The sequence below is a fragment of the Monopterus albus genome, unplaced genomic scaffold (genome assembly GCF_001952655.1).
Source record: "Monopterus albus unplaced genomic scaffold, M_albus_1.0 scaffold131.1, whole genome shotgun sequence".
NCBI lineage: Eukaryota > Metazoa > Chordata > Actinopteri > Synbranchiformes > Synbranchidae > Monopterus > Monopterus albus.
Genome location: NW_018128011.1, coordinates 1310741 through 1329363, shown reverse-complemented (window position 1 = coordinate 1329363; position 18623 = coordinate 1310741). Strand labels below are relative to the sequence as shown.

Sequence of the window (18623 nt, the reverse complement as noted above, 5' to 3'; positions counted from 1 at the left end):
GGAAATATAGAAGTTACCCAGCAGTAATTCAGATTATATGCAGTACTTGTAACAGAGTAGTTTTACACTGTGGTATTGCTACCTTTAGTTAAATAAACACTCTTCTTCTGCAGCTGGAAATGACATGACACAATGTGTGCTGTGAGTCCATCTACCGTTGCAGTAATGTGCTGATGTTTACTTCCTTCAATGTGTTTGTAAGATGTGGTTTAACTATTTGACAGGTGACCATCTCCAGTGAAAATGTCTGCAGCTAAAGGTGTAGCGATCGGCATTGACCTGGGCACCACCTACTCCTGCGTGGGGGTTTTCCAGCATGGGAAAGTAGAAATCATTGCCAACGACCAGGGCAACAGGACCACCCCCAGCTATGTGGCCTTCACTGACACCGAGAGGCTCATTGGGGACGCAGCCAAGAACCAGGTGGCTTTGAACCCCAGCAACACTGTGTTTGATGCCAAGAGACTGATTGGAAGGAAGTTTGATGATCCAGTGGTGCAGGCTGACATGAAGCACTGGCCCTTCAAGGTGTTGTCAGATGGAGGGAAGCCCAAAATTCAGGTGGAATACAAAGGGGAGAACAAAGCCTTCTACCCTGAGGAGATTTCCTCCATGGTCCTGGTGAAGATGAAGGAGATTGCTGAGGCTTACCTCGGCCACAAGGTGTCCAATGCAGTCATCAACGCAGTCATCACAGTTCGAGCGTACTTCAACGACTCCCAGCGACAGGCGACTAAAGACGCAGGCGTCATCGCGGGATTGAATGTCCTGAGAATCATCAACGAGCCGACGGCGGCTGCCATCGCTTACGGTCTGGACAAAGGCAAGACAGGAGAGCGCAACGTCCTGATCTTTGACCTGGGCGGAGGCACCTTCGACGTGTCCATCCTGACAATTGAAGACGGCATCTTTGAGGTGAAATCCACAGCTGGGGACACTCACCTGGGTGGAGAGGACTTTGACAACCGCATGGTCAACCACTTTGTGGAGGAGTTCAAGAGAAAGCACAAGAAGGACATCAGCCAGAACAAGAGAGCCTTGAGGAGGCTGCGCACAGCCTGTGAGAGGGCCAAGAGGACCCTGTCCTCCAGCTCTCAGGCCAGTATTGAGATTGATTCTCTGTATGAAGGCATCGACTTCTACACCTCCATCACCAGGGCTCGCTTTGAGGAACTGTGCTCCGACCTGTTCAGGGGAACACTAGAGCCGGTGGAGAAAGCCCTGAGGGACGCCAAAATGGACAAGGCACAGATCCACGACGTCGTCCTGGTGGGAGGCTCCACCAGAATCCCCAAAATCCAGAAACTCCTGCAGGATTTCTTCAATGGCAGAGAGCTGAACAAAAGCATCAACCCAGATGAGGCGGTGGCTTACGGCGCTGCCGTCCAGGCCGCCATTCTCACAGGTGACACCTCAGGGAACGTTCAGGACCTGCTGCTGCTGGATGTGGCGCCTCTGTCCTTGGGTATTGAGACAGCTGGAGGAGTCATGACGTCCCTGATTAAACGCAACACCACCATTCCCACTAAACAAACCCAGGTCTTCACCACCTACTCTGACAACCAGCCTGGGGTCCTCATCCAGGTCTATGAAGGGGAAAGAGCCATGACAAAGGACAACAACCTGCTGGGCAAGTTTGAGCTGGCAGGAATCCCACCTGCTCCACGAGGGGTCCCACAGATCGAGGTCACCTTCGACATTGATGCCAACGGCATTTTGAACGTGTCTGCGGTGGACAAAAGCACTGGCAAAGAGAACAAGATCACCATCACCAACGACAAGGGCCGACTGAGCAAAGAGGAGATCGAGAGGATGGTGCAGGACGCTGACAAATATAAAGCTGAGGACGACATTCAGAGGGAGAAAATCGCTGCCAAGAACTCACTGGAGTCCTATGCCTTCAACGTCAAAAGCAGTGTGCAGGATGAGAAGTTGAGGGACAAAATGAGTGAGGAGGACAGGAAGAAGGTGATTGAGAAGTGTGATGAGGCCATCATGTGGCTGGAGAACAACCAGCTTGCTGAGAAAGAGGAGTACCAACACAAGCTGAAAGAGCTGGAGAACGTGTGTAACCCCATCATCAGCAAGTTGTATCAGGGGGGAATGCCCACTGGTAGCACCTGTGGACAACAGGCACGAGCTGGAGCTGAGGGGCCTACTATTGAGGAGGTAGATTGAAGTGGCCCCTGACAGGGACTCTGTGATCACTGGGACAGTTTGAAACATAACTGGGACATTTCACATTTTTTTCACTTTTTATATGTGGCACAGAAGTTTACAGTATTTACACATCTTCTGTGTATGTAAATATGTTTTCCTTTTTGTATTAGGATTCTTGTGGTGATTAAAATATGTTGTAATTTAATATCTCGGTTGTTTTTACACTGAATATATTATGTGATGTGTAAGTTTCTAAATACCTCAAAATGTCAATATATTTTTCATCTTTGTTTTGCTGGACATTGCAATAAAATGAAAATGAAATCAGATTTTGGTTTCTTTTCTTCTTCTTCTTCTTCTTCTTTTAGTCCCTGATACTGACTTAACTAAAACACTGGATCCTACAGTTCCCAAAATGCAATGCAAAGTAGTTCTGTGACTACTCTCCCAGAACCACAAAAACAACTTTTCATAAATTGAGCTGTACTCGTAGCAACTTTTGGCCATGACCATATGTATATTATGGCTGAAGAGCTTTCAGACTGATATATACAATTGCTATATTTAGAATTTATTGCTGTGCCCAGTCATACAGTCATGGATTAAGAGTTCATCAGTGATGACATGGGGGGAAAAAACTGTCCTTGTGTCTGGCTGTTGCTGTTGTTGCATCCGGGGGGTTCAAACAATTTGTGAGATAGGATGTGAGGTGTCTGCAAAAATCTCTGCTCTCCTCTTGACCCATGAGGTGTACAGGTCCTCCATGGAGGGCAGGCTGGCATTGATGATTCTTTCTGCAGTCCTGACTGTCCACTGGAATCTGTTCCTGTCCTGTTTGGTTGCTGAACCAAACCAGACAGTGATGGAAGTGCAGAGAACAGACTTGATGATTCGTCTGGAGAACTGAAAATAATTAAGTGAAAACTGCCCTTATAGTAGCTAATGGAAATAAAAGGTAGGTGTTGACTGAAGTGAGATCTCTTTAAGGTGGAGTGGGGTCTCGGTCTTTGGTGGACAAACATGGGATTAGTCTGTTTTGTGCGAAGGGTTGGGTGAAAGTTTGAGAGGAAGGAGTCGGACAACTTTTTCCTCCCGTTTGTTTTCATGTTGTCTGACCAAGGTGTCTGTCTTAAAAAAAAAAAAATCTAGCGGTTTTATACGGCAGCTGTCAAGGAACTGCGCTCTCCGACCTATGAGATATCGCGAGGACGAGGACAACGCGAGAAGAACGGGCCTGAAGGCTAGGCATTGCAATATTCATATTTAACAACAACAACAACCTTTACGAAAATTATTGTTCCGTTGTGTAGACTAGAAGAATGGTGAAATATGTGACAGTTTCACCCAGAGACACGGATATAACACGGGACTGTGATATACAGGTACTGAAGACACAGTACATTGCGCTGAACAATATTGATAGCTAGCTAGCTCGGTGGTTTATTAATAGGTAGCTAAGTAGCTAACGGTTAGCTTAGCCCGTAAAGAATATTTGGCGACAGCCACTCTCCGATGTTTCAGTGTGTGATCATTTCAGTGAAAGGTTACAGTAGACACAAAACAAGACACATCTAACCAACACTGCTAAATAATAATGCCAGTGAATGGCAGGTTGATACGTAGTGGACCTTAGATAGCTATTGTTAGCTAGCTAACGTTACACGTCTTTAAAGACAGCTGAATGAGCAAGACTCGCACACTGCTGTTTCATGTTAGCATGGCTAACTAGTGATGCGATTTTATCAAACGTTTATCCTACTTAACGCTGATTTAAGATACACCACTTATAGGTAGCAGCGATTAATCTCCCGGGAGGTGTAACATTAAGTACTGAGATTATTATGAGTACTGTTTTCATAACGTTACTGTAAAATTTAATTCACCACTACAAGAAAACATACTGTAAAATATTACTTAAATCAACGTTATGCAGTGGTAGGAAGTTAATATTAGTGCGAGTAGTAGTACTCAGATATGTTATTAAAGTAAAAGTACTAATATCACACTGCAGGACGCTGTTACAGGTAAATACTGCAATTCAGTAATTAGACTAGTTTTACAGTAATAATACAGATACATTAGAAGCTAAATTTACCTAAGCCTTTAAAAGATAGTGTTTGTTCTGCAGAAAATTGACCCTTGCGTCTGATATAATAGGATATTTGTATATTCTGATCCACCAGTGTTTCAGCAGCATTTTGCTCAGGCCCAAACAACACTCACAAACAAAACATTAAACCTCATTAACTCCTGAAATGTGAAGAGCCCCAAGTAGACACCGCTGTTTTTAAGATTATGAACTAATTTAATAATACATTAAACTGTATATTTTTATTTTACTAAATACAACATGGAATGAAAATGCTCAAGTCCTATGCAAGTAATCATCTCAAAATTGTACAGTACTCGAGTAAATGTATTTAGTTACTTTCCACTACCATTATTAATACTACTTATGCATCATGCAGACTTGCTCTTTTACGAGTAAAAGTTCTATATTCAAAGTGTTACTTAAGTAAATGTGCCAAAGTATTACCATCACAATTTGCAGCTTTTCTTTGTCATATGTCAATGGAATGAGTTTTGAAGATGTGAACTTTGGCTTTGTGAATCTGTGTTTTTTTTTTCAATTTCTGACCAAATTTGTAATTAAATAAATAAAGAGTAAATTAATCAATAATGACAGTGCAGCCTTTAATATTGCAACAGGTTGAGGTGGTGCTTTGTTATACTTCCACTGCACTAAATTTCAGAGGGAAATATTGCACATTTTACACCATTACATTTATATGACGGCAGGAGTTATTTTACAGATTAAGATTTTACACACAAGCCACCTTGTTCTGAATGTATGTAAAGCAGAGGCGATGGTATTTTAGACTTTAGGAGTTGGTGATCACAGGCCTGTGATCATCCACAACCAAGCCATCTCAGAGGTTCCATAATATAAACACTTTGTTGTCTTTACTGACAACTCACTAGCATGGAATGCACATGTAGACAATCTTTGCAGTATGTTACAACAATGGTTGCATTTTTACGTCCTTTCAGAGTTCATGGTGTGAATAAAAATTTTTGATAATTTTCAATCAGGCAATATTTGAGAGCTTATTCAGGAGCTCAGAGTGCTTCACAATAAAACAAACAGAGCATGCCAAAAATACATAAACAAACAAAAGAAAAGTTAACATTGCACAAATTTAAAATGATATATAAGAACTATAAAATTCCTGTAAAATAAAAATGAGTCCAAATACAGAGAGAGTAAGATTACGAAATACAAAATAAGGAAGGCCTGTAGGCCCTGTATAGCATTGCTGCTAAATATTAAATGTCAAAAGCCCATCTGAATAAATGTGCCTTTAATTTAGACTTAAAAACCATTAGCTCCGTTATAGATCGAACCTCAGGGGGCAGGGCATTCAAGAGCTTGGGGGCATACATGGCGAAAGAACGATCTCCCCACTTTTTATATCTTGCCCGCGGGACAACCAGGGACACATGCTCTGAGAAACGCAGCGCTCTATCCAGGGTATAAATTGTTAAAAGATCGCTCAAATAGACTGGCGCAAGACCATTAATGGCCTTGAACACAAACAATAAAATTTTAACATCTATTCTAAACTGTACCGGAAGCCAGTGAAGGGACTGAAGGACCGGGGTGATGTGAGCATTTTTTGGAGTGTTTGACAGTAGGTATGTAGCCGCGTTTTATACGAGTTGGAGTCTATGGAGTGACTAATTCCAGTATAGAGGGCATTGCATGAGTCAAGTCGTGAGCTAATGAAGGCATGAATGGCCTTTTCTAGGTCGGCTTGAGATAAAAATTGCTTAGATTACATTCCTTTTTTTTTTTTTTTTTGCATCAGCCGCTCCTTCGGACCTCCTCCACTCTGCTCTTCACCACCCCGCAGGTTGATGCACAGTCTACCACTCACTGTATGTACTATTTATGTTTATCTGCAGTTGCACCTAACCCGACCAGTCCAGGAGTGAGTCCCAATGTCCGCAGCCCGGTCTTCTTCTCATCATCTCCATCATTGACTGTGTACACTCCTATGCTCGACACCCGGTTCCATTGTTCCTCTGTTCATTTCTTGTCACTTGTACAGCACTGTAAATATACTACACTGTCTGCACCGAAGTCAGCCACCTGGGTCCGTCTATTTTTGTGACTCGCTCACTGTTGTGTTCAAGCAGTCCTTACAACATGTTTTACATCTTGCCTGCAGGACAACCAGGGACACAGGCTCAGTGGAACGCAGCACTCTAACCGGGGTATAAATGGTTAAAAGATCAGTCAAATAGACTGGCGCAAGACCATTAATGGCCTTGACCTTCAGTAACGCGGATTCAGTGCTGTGCCGGGATCTAAAGCCTGATTGAAATTTATTGACAACAGTATAAAGTTAAAGATGAGACTGTAATTGTGTGAGGACAATTTTCTCCATCACCTTGGATAAAAAAGGCAAATGTGAGATTGGACGACAATTTGAAGGAAGTATGCGATCAAGGTTAGGCTTTTTAGAAGTGGCCTGACTACAGCATGCTTGAGGGCAGAGGGGACAATACCCAGCCCGAGGCAGCTGTTAATAAATGTGACCAAGCAAGGCCCAATAGTGTCAATGACCTCCTTCATTAGCCTAGCAAGGAAGTATCCAGAGGACAATAGGTGGAATTTAGCTGTTGCACTGATTGCACTGATTTTTTGGAGTTGCAACAAGGAAACTGGTGTAAAGCTTTCCAAAGAAAGCTGTACAGGAGACCCAGTTGGAGCCACATTTGAGGGTGTGGAAATACTTTGCCCGATAGACAGAACTTTATCAATGACGTACTGTTGAAACACATTGCAGGTATGCACAGACACCTCATGGAACACAGTGGTGGCAGGATTAATAACAGAATTTATGGTGCTAAAAAGAACTAAGATAGTGGCTATTGTTAGAGATGATATTGGATAAATATTGAGCTTTAGCTTCTTTTATGGCTTTTTGATAAGTAATAAGACTGTCCCTGTGCAGTCCTACAAAGTGATATTTTTTGGTGGTGTGCATGTGAAGTTAACAGTTTGTGTCTGTTTTTTTTGTTTGTTTGTTTGATTGTTTTGCAGAATGTGGCCACACTTCTCTGGATATATTGCTGGCGGTGAAGAAGGGGCAGACCTTGTGAATTCCACCCTTCAAACCTCATCTCTCTGAAACCAATATTTTCTTATTGAAGCGATAACATATTTAATTTCACAAAATAATGTAGCAAAAGGCTTAGCCTTGGAGATATTTGACCTCTTTTTAAACCCCAGTTGCCTGGGCCTGGTGGATTGTCTTTTAAACTTTTTGTTTTAGATGAGTACAAGTGCAACACGTCAGTTCACACTCATTTGTAAATTATTTGACCAATGTGTCGTGTTGTCCTCCAGTCAGTTACCTCAGCTGTGCAATCACTTCAGGTTTCTGTTGAGTGTTTGAAGTGATTTGACAGATCATAAAGTCAGTCAGCTCCCCTGGCCTATCAGGAGGATGAACGGCTCTCTTTTAACCCCGCCCAGCCCACGGGTGACAAACTCCTCTCCTTTACCTCCCTCTCCTTCCCCATCTCCCTCCCCTCCATCTCCCTCTTTGCTGCCACTGTCCCCCCGACCACCCCCTCTCCCACCTTTGGTGAGCCCTCCACCCCAGGCACACCCATCTTCCCTCTCAGACACGCCCACACCATCCCCATCCCCTTGCCTGAGCTGGACCGAATTCTGTGAACTCCATGCCCGTGTTGCAGCCAGTGACTTTGCACGCCACTTTCGGGCTTTCCTCTTGGAAAACCCCCACTACTCCCCAGATTCAGCAGCAGCCTTCTGCCGCCGCTTCACTGACCGGTTTGTTCGTCACTTTCAGAGTGAGCTGGAGGGGGCGCTGCCGCCAAGCTGTGCTTCTGGGAGGGATGAAATGGTGATGTGGGCTCCTCAGTCAGATGCTACTTCCCTGGAAGAGGAAGCGGTATCACCCTTGTCAGCAACTGGGGGAGCAGTCCTTTCATGTCCCTCGACTAACACAACACGGGCCTTATCAAAGCCTGCACCAACACGGCTAGTGTTGGAGAACCGCACCACAGACAGGTTTCAAGATTCTTATGCCCATGGGCAAGTCCTCCCTCCATCTTCATCATCGTCATGTTGTTCTTCAGTGGGAGGGAACAATGGGAGGCGTGAAGAGAGAGGGGCCATCATTGCCCCTGGAAATGGAGAAGCACCAGTTGAGGAAGAGGAGGACATCTGGCCCGGAGTGGCATCTGTGGGGGAAGATGTTGAACCAGATGAGCGGGATGCAGAATCCACAGAGGTGGACAGTGCTGACCCCTCCCACACTTCTCAGATTCCACCTTCCTCCTCCTCTGTCACTCCTCCACCCACCTCCAAAGGTAACAGTATGTCCAACTCCTCAAAAAACAAACTGAAGAAACGCTTTTCGCTGCGGAGTGTGGGTCGTAGTGTTCGGGGGAGTGTCCGAGGTATCCTGCACTGGCGAAGCTCCTCCAGTGACTCAGCCCAGACCCAGCTGCCCTCCAGCTACAGCTACACAATGGGTGTGCAAGATGCTAGCATGGTTTCAGCCTCCAAGAGGAACTCTGGTACACAGCCTCCTACACCCACCTCCTCCATGCCCGTCTCTCTCTCCATGCCGCTCTCTCTCCCTCACTCTTCCTCCTCCTCTCTGCCGCCGTCATCCTCAAGCAGCGCCGCCTCTTTGTCTCTGTCGGACGCCGCTCGAGATCGGCGGCGGAGCAACGGTGAAGGAAGCGAGAAGGAGAAGTGGAGCCATCGTCTGGAGAAACTCAGACTCTCACGATCCCCTCCTCCTGTACTCACCCCAACTGTTGCCGGCTGTCATTCTGCCTCCTCCATGTTGCCTCCCAGCAGCGCAGCTGTAATGGGACATCAGAGAAAGGTGGGCCGGTTGGTGCGAGAGGGTGGCGTGAGCATTAGCTCATCTAGCGACGAGTTAAGTGGAAGCTACGGCTTTTCTGGTTTCTCGTTTGGTCTACTGCATCATGGTACAGACAACAACAATGCTGTGTCAGCCTCATCTGCTTCAGTTCAGGCAGGTCCAGTGCAGCCACTGGTCAGTGGAGGGAATATGCCCTGGAGAGGAGGACGCTGGCATAAATGTCGTCTGGTACTCAGAGAGAGGGACAGAGAAGGTGGTGAGCAGGGAGAGGAGTACTACCTGGAATTCTTCATTCCACCAAAAGTAAGTGTTTCTTTTCCTGTGAAACTTTAAAGCATATGTACGGTTTTTACAATTGGCTGTTGGCTGCTTTAAAACCATTTCAGCATAACAAAATAAGTTTAAGTGAATCCTCACATAAAATTGTCAGCAGAAGTACAAAACCAGAGCTCAGAGTAGAGAAATATAAATCAGAGTAGAGAAATGTAAAAAACTAGAATACTATATACATTCTGCACATCCACTCTACACAGAATTAAGCAAAACACTGCCACTTTTACAAAACAGCTACTGATTTTTCATGGTTTGTCTCCCCAGTCATCAAAGCCTCGGCTGACTGTCCCTTGCTGTTCAGTTGTGGATGTGAGGAGCACCACTGCTCTGGAGGTCCCTGACAAGGAGAACACCTTTCTGCTGCAGGTAATCACTCCTTCATCTGAGTCTTCATGTCTTGCTTTCTTCACTGATGGCTTTTTCAGAGGTATTCCACACCTGCAACTTCCACACAGACACATGACACCATCCCACACATTTTTTATGCCTCAGCACTGGGGACTGACATGGCCAGTCGGTGGACACCGAGAAATAATTTTTTAAACAGTCTTTGTCAGCAGTTTTATTGTTATAAAAAAAAAAAAGAATATATATTGACAGTGGAAAATACAGCTTTTAGATAAAACGCTTTGTCTGAGGGTCTTTAATGTGCCGTCTTCACGCTATGTATGACTTTGTCAATGAGTTCCTGAATCTCTCGCTGTCGCACTGTTGCTCGGCTGATACACTCCTGCAGCTTCTCTCCGGACAGTGACGTTCCACATGGGCCAGAGGGCAAGACTATTAGTGGTGGTGTTTGAGGGAATTTCTTTAAATTTGGCACAAACGCCCACTTGGATTTAAGGATGATTTGACAAAGCTCTCTATCAATCCTAAAATAGTCTCTGAAGTGAAGACTTCATTAGAATCATTCATGAAGCTATAGGGATAACTTCTGTTTTGCCAAAAAATACACTAAATGTCTTTTATTATTATAGGTTTATATTGCCCACTGTCACTGTCTTATTTATACTTGTATAGTGCCTTTCTATGCATTGCAGCACAGTCAAAGCACACTATTTGTTCATTCACCCATTCATGCTCTCAAGCACACACACATTCAGTGGACACCCACTTGGAGCAACTTGGGGTTTCATTGTCTTGCACAAGGAATCTTCAACATTGGGATTGGAGAAGCTGGGAATTGAACTGCCAACCCTCTGGTTAGAAGATGACCCTCTCTATCTTCTGAGCCACAGCCGCTCACAGAAGTGACAGTAACTGTAGCTATAGTGATGGATGAAGTTCTCCAGTTTACTGTGGGTATATGAAGCTTCAGACAGAGAAATAAAATACATGAATCAGTGAATATACTCCTCATGGAGCATACTGAAAAGCAGTTTCTGTCCAGTAAATGTTTGATGTTTATCATCCTGGTCAAAACAGTTTTAACAGGATATCTGCTACTGAAAACAAAGATGTTTTAATGAAGGATATACATTCAGAGGCACCAAAAAGCAGTTATAAACTACAGGGAATAACTTGAAAATACAAGTAACAGTGGAACATCATACAATGAGTACACTTTATTTGATGACTTGATCAGAGAGGAACCAAATCTTCAAGCAGTTGCCTAGTGTCCAGTCTAAAGCCTTTTCTTCTGTTTTTCTTTCCCCTAAGCTGGAAGGATCGGTGCAGTATGTGATCGAGACACGAGATGCTGTACAGATGAGAGCCTGGCTGAGCGACATCAGGAATGGCATCTGTCTCAGGTAATGAAAGGGGCACTGGGGCAAAACGTGTGACAGCTTATAGCGGTTTGAACTGTGGCTGCTTTAAAAAGAGCTACTCTACCTTTTGTTGCCTTATAGGATTTTTAACTTGTCTGTGTGTTCCTGCATGTTTTTATATGTTTGTGAGAACATATTTTAGTTCAGAACCATGGTTGTGGGGACATTTCAGCATTGTGAGGACATCGACATTGTGTCTTCACATCTTCTAAGGGCTGTTGTAAGGGTTAACACTTGGGTTTAAGGTTATGGTTAGGGGTACTTTAAGGGTTGTGGTTAGGCATTTTGTTTTGATGGTTAAGTGTTAGGATAAGGGGCTAGTAAACACTATATATCAGTGAGTGTTCTCACAAGGATAGAAGTACAGGCATGTACTTATAATTGCCATCTGTTTTCAACAGTGAACACGAAGATGCTGAAGGTGGATGTGGGGGGCCATCAGACATTAGTGGGACACCTGAGATTGTTGACCGTCTTTCACAAGGTATATTTGCAACACAGCAGGACTGTGCTGTTTTTACCCCAAACTTTGATTCAGAGCGCCACCTAGTGAATGACATAAGCAGGAGTTCTTACATTCATAATATTCTTTATAAAAATTGTGAAGGTGTGACTTGTGACTTTGAAAGATCTGCTCTTATTTTCAAATCACACATTGGGATCAGATCTTCAGCAGTACATGGTCTGTGAGTTAGAGAGAGAGAGAGAGAGAGAGCACAGGAGGAAACAATTCATCTCACTCTTTTGACTTTGTATTGACATTTGTGTCTCTTTATAAAACACTAAAAAGTGCCTAAAAGCTGCTGTGTGACAGGATACACTACCAACAAGGTAAAGAACCCAGAGTGACAGTTTTAAAAGCTACTGAACAAAAAAACAAAGCTTTAAGAAGACGAAAGTGAGAGATTAGTGAGAAGAACCGGGAAACTGGGATCCTGACACTTGATATGCCTTTGTGAGCAGCACGCATTTTGTAAGTTAAGCTAAAGCATTTAGACAGTATGTCAGAGTTTGTGTTCTAAATCAGAAAGCTATGCAGTGTCTTAGTTAACTACAGTAGCTTGCTAATATGCAGCTAACATTCTAAGAGCTAGCTTGTTCCATCATCATTATTATCAAATGCATCCCAACTTCTCTCTAGATTTGGCTCTATTTTGGAAATAGTCTTCCCTTCTGCTATGTTTTGGAAAGCTACTGTAGTTAGCTAAGGTACTTGCAAACATACCAAGAGGTTTGCTGCACACAGACATATAGCAAGCATCAGGATCCCTATTTCCCTTTTGATCCTGCTAATGCCACGCATCATATCCACTTTGTCTTCTAAATGTTTTGGCAATTTTTGTTTGGTAGCTTTTAAAACTTTAATTTTGGGTACTTTGCCTTCTTGGTAGTGCATCCTGTCACACATCAGCTTTTAGCTATTTTTCATTTTTTGTCAAAAGACTAATTTGTCAAAAAGACACCTTAAGTCAATACAAAGTCAGTGGAGAGCCCCCGGGGTTCACACCCAGTGGGTGTGGTTTTGATACAGTGCACTCTGTCTCTATAGCCTGTTGTTTAAATAATTGATACCTTCTGTTTATTATTGATCACATATGAGTGTCCTCTGGCCTCTTAGCTTCCTCTGAAACCTGGTTTGGAGACTCCCCCAAACCCCATTTATAGAAAAGTTGGGACATTTTCCAAAATGCAATAAAAACTAAAATCTGTGATTTGTTAATCTGCTTGAATGTTTATTTTACTGACAAAAATACAAACGGTGTTTTCACTGATTAACTTCATAGCATTTTCTAAATCAGAATCAGCTTTACTGGCCAGGTGTGTTGAACACATGAGGTATTTGATTCTGGTAAGGTGGCTCTCTGTGTATTTACAGTGCTCTTCCTTAAGGCAACAAGTAAACAAGACTGAAAGAACAAGAAAAGAAAAAGAATGTGCAAACAAGAAAAAGGAATTATATTAGAAAAACATTAAAATAATGTACTTATAAATATAAAATATGTGTATACACAGTTTAGATGAGTTTTCAGACAGATATATTCAAAGGTATAGTTACAAGGTACTACACTGAGGGTTGTCGTTCCGTTGTACAGAGTGACAGCCTAGGGGAAAGAAACTGTCCTCATGTCTGGTTGTTTTGGCGCACAATGACCTGTAGCGCCATCCAGAGGGGAGGAGCTCAAACAGTTTTTGTCCAGGGTGTGAGGGGTCTGCAGAAATCTTTTCTGCCCTCCTTTTGACCTGTGAGGCGTACAGGTCCTCCATGGAGGGCAGGCTGGCACCGATGATTCTTTCTGCAGTCCTGACTTTTCAATGGAGTCTGTTTGGTTGTTGAGCTAAACCAGACAGATATAGAAGAGCAGAGAACAGACTTGATGATTCCTCTGTAGAACTGTATCAGTGGCTTTTGGGGCAGGTTGAACTTCCAGTACATCCTCTGTCTTTTGCTATCTACAGTACATGATATTATGAAAACATTCTGGGAGTCTTTTTCAATGGGCAAAGACTGAGCGTGAAAACCACTGCTCAATGTGCATGACCTTCGAGCCCTCAAGGGGCACTGCATGAGAAACCATCATACTACCATCATGAATATAGCCACACAGGCTCAGGGGTACTTTGGAAAACTGTTGTCATTTAACACAGTCTGCCACTGCAACCAGAGATGCAACCTGAAACTCATTTATGCAAGGAGGAGCCCATGGATCAATTCTGTGCAGAAAGGCCACTGAGTTCTCTGGGCCCAAGCTCATCTCAGCTCACCGAAAGACAGTGGAAATGTGTTCTGTGGTCAGACGAGTCCACATTTCAGCTTGTTTTTAGATAAAATGGACATCAGGTTTTCTGTGCCAAAGATGAACAACATCCAGAGTGATATCAATGAAAGATGCAAAAGCCAGTTTGTGTGATGGTATGAGGGTGCATCAGTGCCTGCATCTTGGCTGACTTGCATGTGTGTGAAGGCACAGTACCATCAATGCGGAGGCATGTATTGGGACTTTAGAGAGACATATGCTGCCATAAAACACAACATCTTTTCCTGGGAAGTCTGGATATTTCAGTAGGACAATGCCGGGCTTCATTCTGCACATGCTACCACAGCGTGGCTTTGTAGACACAGTGCATGTGCTTGACTGGCCTGTCTGCAGTCCAGATCTGTTTCCTATTGAAAATACATGGTGCATCATGAAGAGGAATATCAGACAACGATGACCATGGACAGTTGAGCAGCTGAAGTCTTGTATCCAGCAAGAATGGGCCAATGTTCCACTTGCAAAAGTGCAACAATTAGTATCCTCAGTTCCCAAACATTTAAAGTGTAATTAAAAGGAATGGTGATGTAACAAAGAGGTAAACAGGCCTCTGTCCCAACTTTCTCTGAGTGTGTTGCAGGTATCAAAGTCTATATTTGTTTATATTTACAAAATGCAATTAAGTTGGTCAGTGAAACCACCAAAAACCTTTTCTTTGTACTTGTGTCAGTTAAAGGTTCAAACGAAATAACAAATCACAGGTTTCGATTTTTATTGCATTTTGGAAAATGTCCAAACTTTTCAAGAAGTGGGGTTTGTAGTTTAAAGTTAATTTAACTTGGCTTGTACCTGTAACATAAACAGGCCTGGAAAGTCTTTGCAATGTCTTTATAACTGATTTTCTAATTTCTTCATTACTCACGTTATGCCTCCTTCAGTGTGTTATGGAGGTATTGGAAGCTCATCACCTCTGATGGAACCTCTCCCACCAGAGTTGCCTCCTCGAGCCCCTCTCGATGAACCAGACAGCCGGATTCTTGGGGGAGGCGGGGCTAGTCTGGGCACACCTTTTGCTGACACGCCAGATGCCACAGGTGAGTGAATACTGTCCTCAGACACACATTGGTTTAAACCTGTAACAAATGTAAACACTGAACCAGAACTAAACCTGTGACTGGGTTGTTTTGTTTGGTAGATCCACTTGGCCATTATTTCATAGTGTTGCAATTCAGTGAGTAGTAATGATTGGATGCAGATGTCTTCATAGTCTTATTTTCTCTCCAGCAGGCAGGTTGTCAAAAGAAGCAAAATCAATTTTTTTCTAGATTATATACAGAGCTAAACAGCTTTTGCATGTGAAATAAACAGAGAGCCCGTGAACAGACCACACCTAAAATAGCATGTATAAATAAATGAATCAGTAAGTTCAACTGATCTACTGTTACATGCTGTAAGTATAGCCTGATTGATACAGGAATTTTGTGAATTCTGATACTGATTTTTGACAGGTGATAATTTTCTTTACACAACCCATAGAGTAAATAAACATGTTTTATAAGGTCCCGAGTGGTATGTTACAATTTTTTGATGTTTATGAAGGTTTTCGCTGATACAGATATATTTGCACGGAGCTAATATTGGCCGACATATCGGCCTGGCTGATTTATCGGTCACACTGCACCACATAGTCTTTGTTCTTTTTTCTCTACTTACAGTTATTTGCTGTGAAAAGGCTGCATGTACCACATTTTAAACAGCAGATCATTAAAGCGTTATATGTACCCTTCACCCGTCAAGGGTCCTTTCTGTTCTCTGAGGCGACATATGCTGAGGCAGTGGAACACCCTCTCAGTGAATGTCAGTGGTTTCACGGCACCCTATCCCGTCTCAAAGCCGCTCAGCTCGTGTTGGCTGGAGGTGCAGCGAGTCACGGTGTCTTTCTGGTTCGCCAGAGTGAGACACGGCGCGGAGAATATGTCCTCACCTTTAACTTCCAGGGCAAGGCCAAGGTGAGTCTGAGCTTACTTCTGGGTAAAGACAGAATCTGTACAAAAGCAGGGAAATAAGACGCAAGCTTTAAGAAAGAGGATTTAGCCTTTTAGATGTAACAGCTGCATTTCCTGCATACAAAAAAATGATCATGATGTCATCACTGTTTCCAGAGTAAAAGACCTTCAAATGTCTTCTTTTCCAACTAACAGTCCAAAAAAAGCTCAATTTACCATGACATGAAACAGGCCAAAACCAGTAAATCTTTCCGTTTGAGAAGCTGGAACTGGAGAATGTTTAGATCTATATTTTAACAAATGAGCAAATCAAAAAACAAACCTGTTTTTCAAAACATTTTCTGTGATGACTAATTTATTGCCATACTATCCGGACTATAAGCCGCTACTTTTGTTGCTTCATGCACATGGAAAACACACGACGAAATGCATATGATGCATCTTTCAAGTTACAGGTGATCGATCTGGCTGTCAAAATATCTCATGCTACCATGTGGACACCTGCCGCTATGTACAAAATGTTTTGTTCGTCTTAAATTTAGTGGGTGCAGCTTATAGTCTGGAAATGACAGTAATCAACTGAGGGTTTCCAGCTACGTTACCAGTCAGAATTTCAATTTATTGCATTTCTGTGTCTAGGCTTTGTTCCATTTGTCAAAAAAAACAGGGATGCACCGATAACAGTATTGGGTTTGATACCACCCTCTCGTACTTGTACTCATAAAAGTTGTCTAATGCTATACATTGATACCACTTAACTAATTGCATTAATCTCACACTGTTTGAACCTGTCGTCAGGTGGTAGAGAAGAAATTTTAGTGGTTCTGGGATACTTTGAAATAAGTGAAGATGACAAAAGTGAAGGTGACAGCTCTGATTCTTTGTGCTGCTGTGCATCTATGAGCGCTCCTCCCTCCCCATTTCAAACAGTCACAAGGTCGGATTTTACAGTTATGTCAGTGCTCAATATGTCCAGAAAAACCCCCAGGAGAGAGTAATTAACCAAACACTTGTTGAACAAGCTGAACACCATAACAAACTTGCAGAAATGCAACGTCTTCACTCTCCCAGCGGTCAAACTGCCCGGTCACGTCCACCCAAGTACTAAACCCACATGGTGCTTGTTTTGCTGATTGTGGTGAAGTGTTGTGAACAAGAAAAAAAAACAAGTGCTCATTTTAAATTTGGACAGCCTTCTATTATATCTTATTTCATCACTATCAGACAGTAAATCTAATGAAAATAAAAATTGTTTCTACAGTTTTTTTATAGTGATTTTAATGTTTGTAGAAGAAACACTGCATTATTATTGTTAAACACTTGTATGGGTACTTGGTATCGGCGAGAACTCAAATATAAATACTTGTACTTGGTCTGGATAAAATTATTATCCCTACAAAAACACTGGATTAAAGAAAGAAAGCAGCAGCAGGCTCTATTAACCTTACATCCTTTCAGCATTTGGTTACTCAGAAGAAGATTTTAGGCATTAGATTTCATATTGTTTTCAGGTTAAATTTAATGAGAAACAAGTACTTCCTGCTTAGAATGTTGAGTTGGACTTTTAGCATTTGAGCCCTCGAATGACTTTGCTTTGTTCCCCACAGCACCTTCGTCTCTCCCTGAATGAGGACGGTCAGTGCCGGGTGCAGCACCTTTGGTTCCAGTCCATCTTCGATATGTTGGAGCACTTCCGGGTGCACCCGATCCCCTTGGAGTCTGGCGGTGCCTCAGATGTGACACTCATCAGCTTTGTGGGTGCCACCGCTATTCGCCAGCCAGGTATGAATGACCCTAACCCTCTGCATTTAAAAAAGAAAAGTAGCACTAAAGCAGCTGTAATTATACAAGAAATGTGGCATTTAAAGCTCTCTTTAGACATAGTAATATTAAGTGTTATTTTTGGTACAGGGCAAATGAGGTAGATATAAATTCCTTATACAAGCACAATCAGACCAGGACTTCCTCAGTATGGTTTCGTATTTAATTCCAGCCACATGGACAAAGTGATGACTATACATTAAAACACAGCATGTGAACAGTCTCAACCATACATCTCCTCTTACTGGTGTACTGTCTAACTCCATAAGACAGCAAGCAAAATTCTTTATGAGGTGGTGACATCGCTGAGGGCATTTTTTTGTCAATTCACCACTGACACAGACTGAGAGAGAACAGAAAACATCATTCTTCCTTCATATTATTATTTTCCAACTCACAGCTGTTCTCCAGCTGTGATATTTCTCCCTCTGTGGACAAGATGAAAAATATCAGCAAGCCTTGTGGCTGTTTCTGTCTCACAGAGTAAAGTTGATCACCAGTCTAAATTTCTCCTGCTTCCTGTGCAAGTCATTATACTTGCAGCAGAGCACATTCCCCCTGAAGGTTTTCATGGAAGTTAGAGAAAGGAAAGCTGAAAGGAACATTACTGCCGGTTGAACTCTAGGGCACAAAAGCCTCAACGGTTGCCATAATGGTGTGTGTGTGTGTGTGTGTGTGTGTGTGTGTTATTAAGATGGAAATAAATCCATTACATTTCTCTGTATCTGTGTGCATTTGCATGCTGGTCTTATTTTTTTTTCTAAGCTGTTTTTTTGCAAACCTACTGCATGATAATAACCATTTCCAAAGGTCATATTAGCCATATCTTTTCCTTTTTCTTTCCCT

General features: G+C 42.8%; 2 protein-coding genes across 3 annotated transcripts in view; both read left to right on the top strand.

Moving 5' to 3' along the window:
• Nucleotides 1–2414, top strand: part of LOC109967531 (heat shock 70 kDa protein 1-like) — a 2885-nt gene extending 471 nt beyond the window's left edge. Inside the window, exon 2 of the mRNA XM_020613172.1 lies at nucleotides 225–2414. Coding sequence (XP_020468828.1) covers nucleotides 244–2178 — 1935 coding nt within the window. The 5' untranslated portion in view covers nucleotides 225–243 and the 3' untranslated portion in view covers nucleotides 2179–2414. The remainder of the gene's footprint in view (nucleotides 1–224) is intronic.
• Nucleotides 2415–3212: 798 nt separating this feature from the next.
• sh2b1 (SH2B adaptor protein 1) overlaps nucleotides 3213–18623 on the top strand; it is a 22440-nt gene continuing 7029 nt past the window's right edge. Inside the window, exons 1-8 of one of the 2 annotated variants that reach the window (XM_020613206.1) lie at nucleotides 3213–3542; nucleotides 7271–9398; nucleotides 9693–9794; nucleotides 11088–11179; nucleotides 11599–11681; nucleotides 14889–15044; nucleotides 15748–15959; nucleotides 17564–17738. In XM_020613206.1, coding sequence (XP_020468862.1) covers nucleotides 7677–9398; nucleotides 9693–9794; nucleotides 11088–11179; nucleotides 11599–11681; nucleotides 14889–15044; nucleotides 15748–15959; nucleotides 17564–17738 — 2542 coding nt within the window. In that variant the 5' untranslated portion in view covers nucleotides 3213–3542; nucleotides 7271–7676. The remainder of the gene's footprint in view (nucleotides 3543–7270; nucleotides 9399–9692; nucleotides 9795–11087; nucleotides 11180–11598; nucleotides 11682–14888; nucleotides 15045–15747; nucleotides 15960–17563; nucleotides 17739–18623) is intronic. The other variant, XM_020613207.1, reaches the window with a different exon arrangement.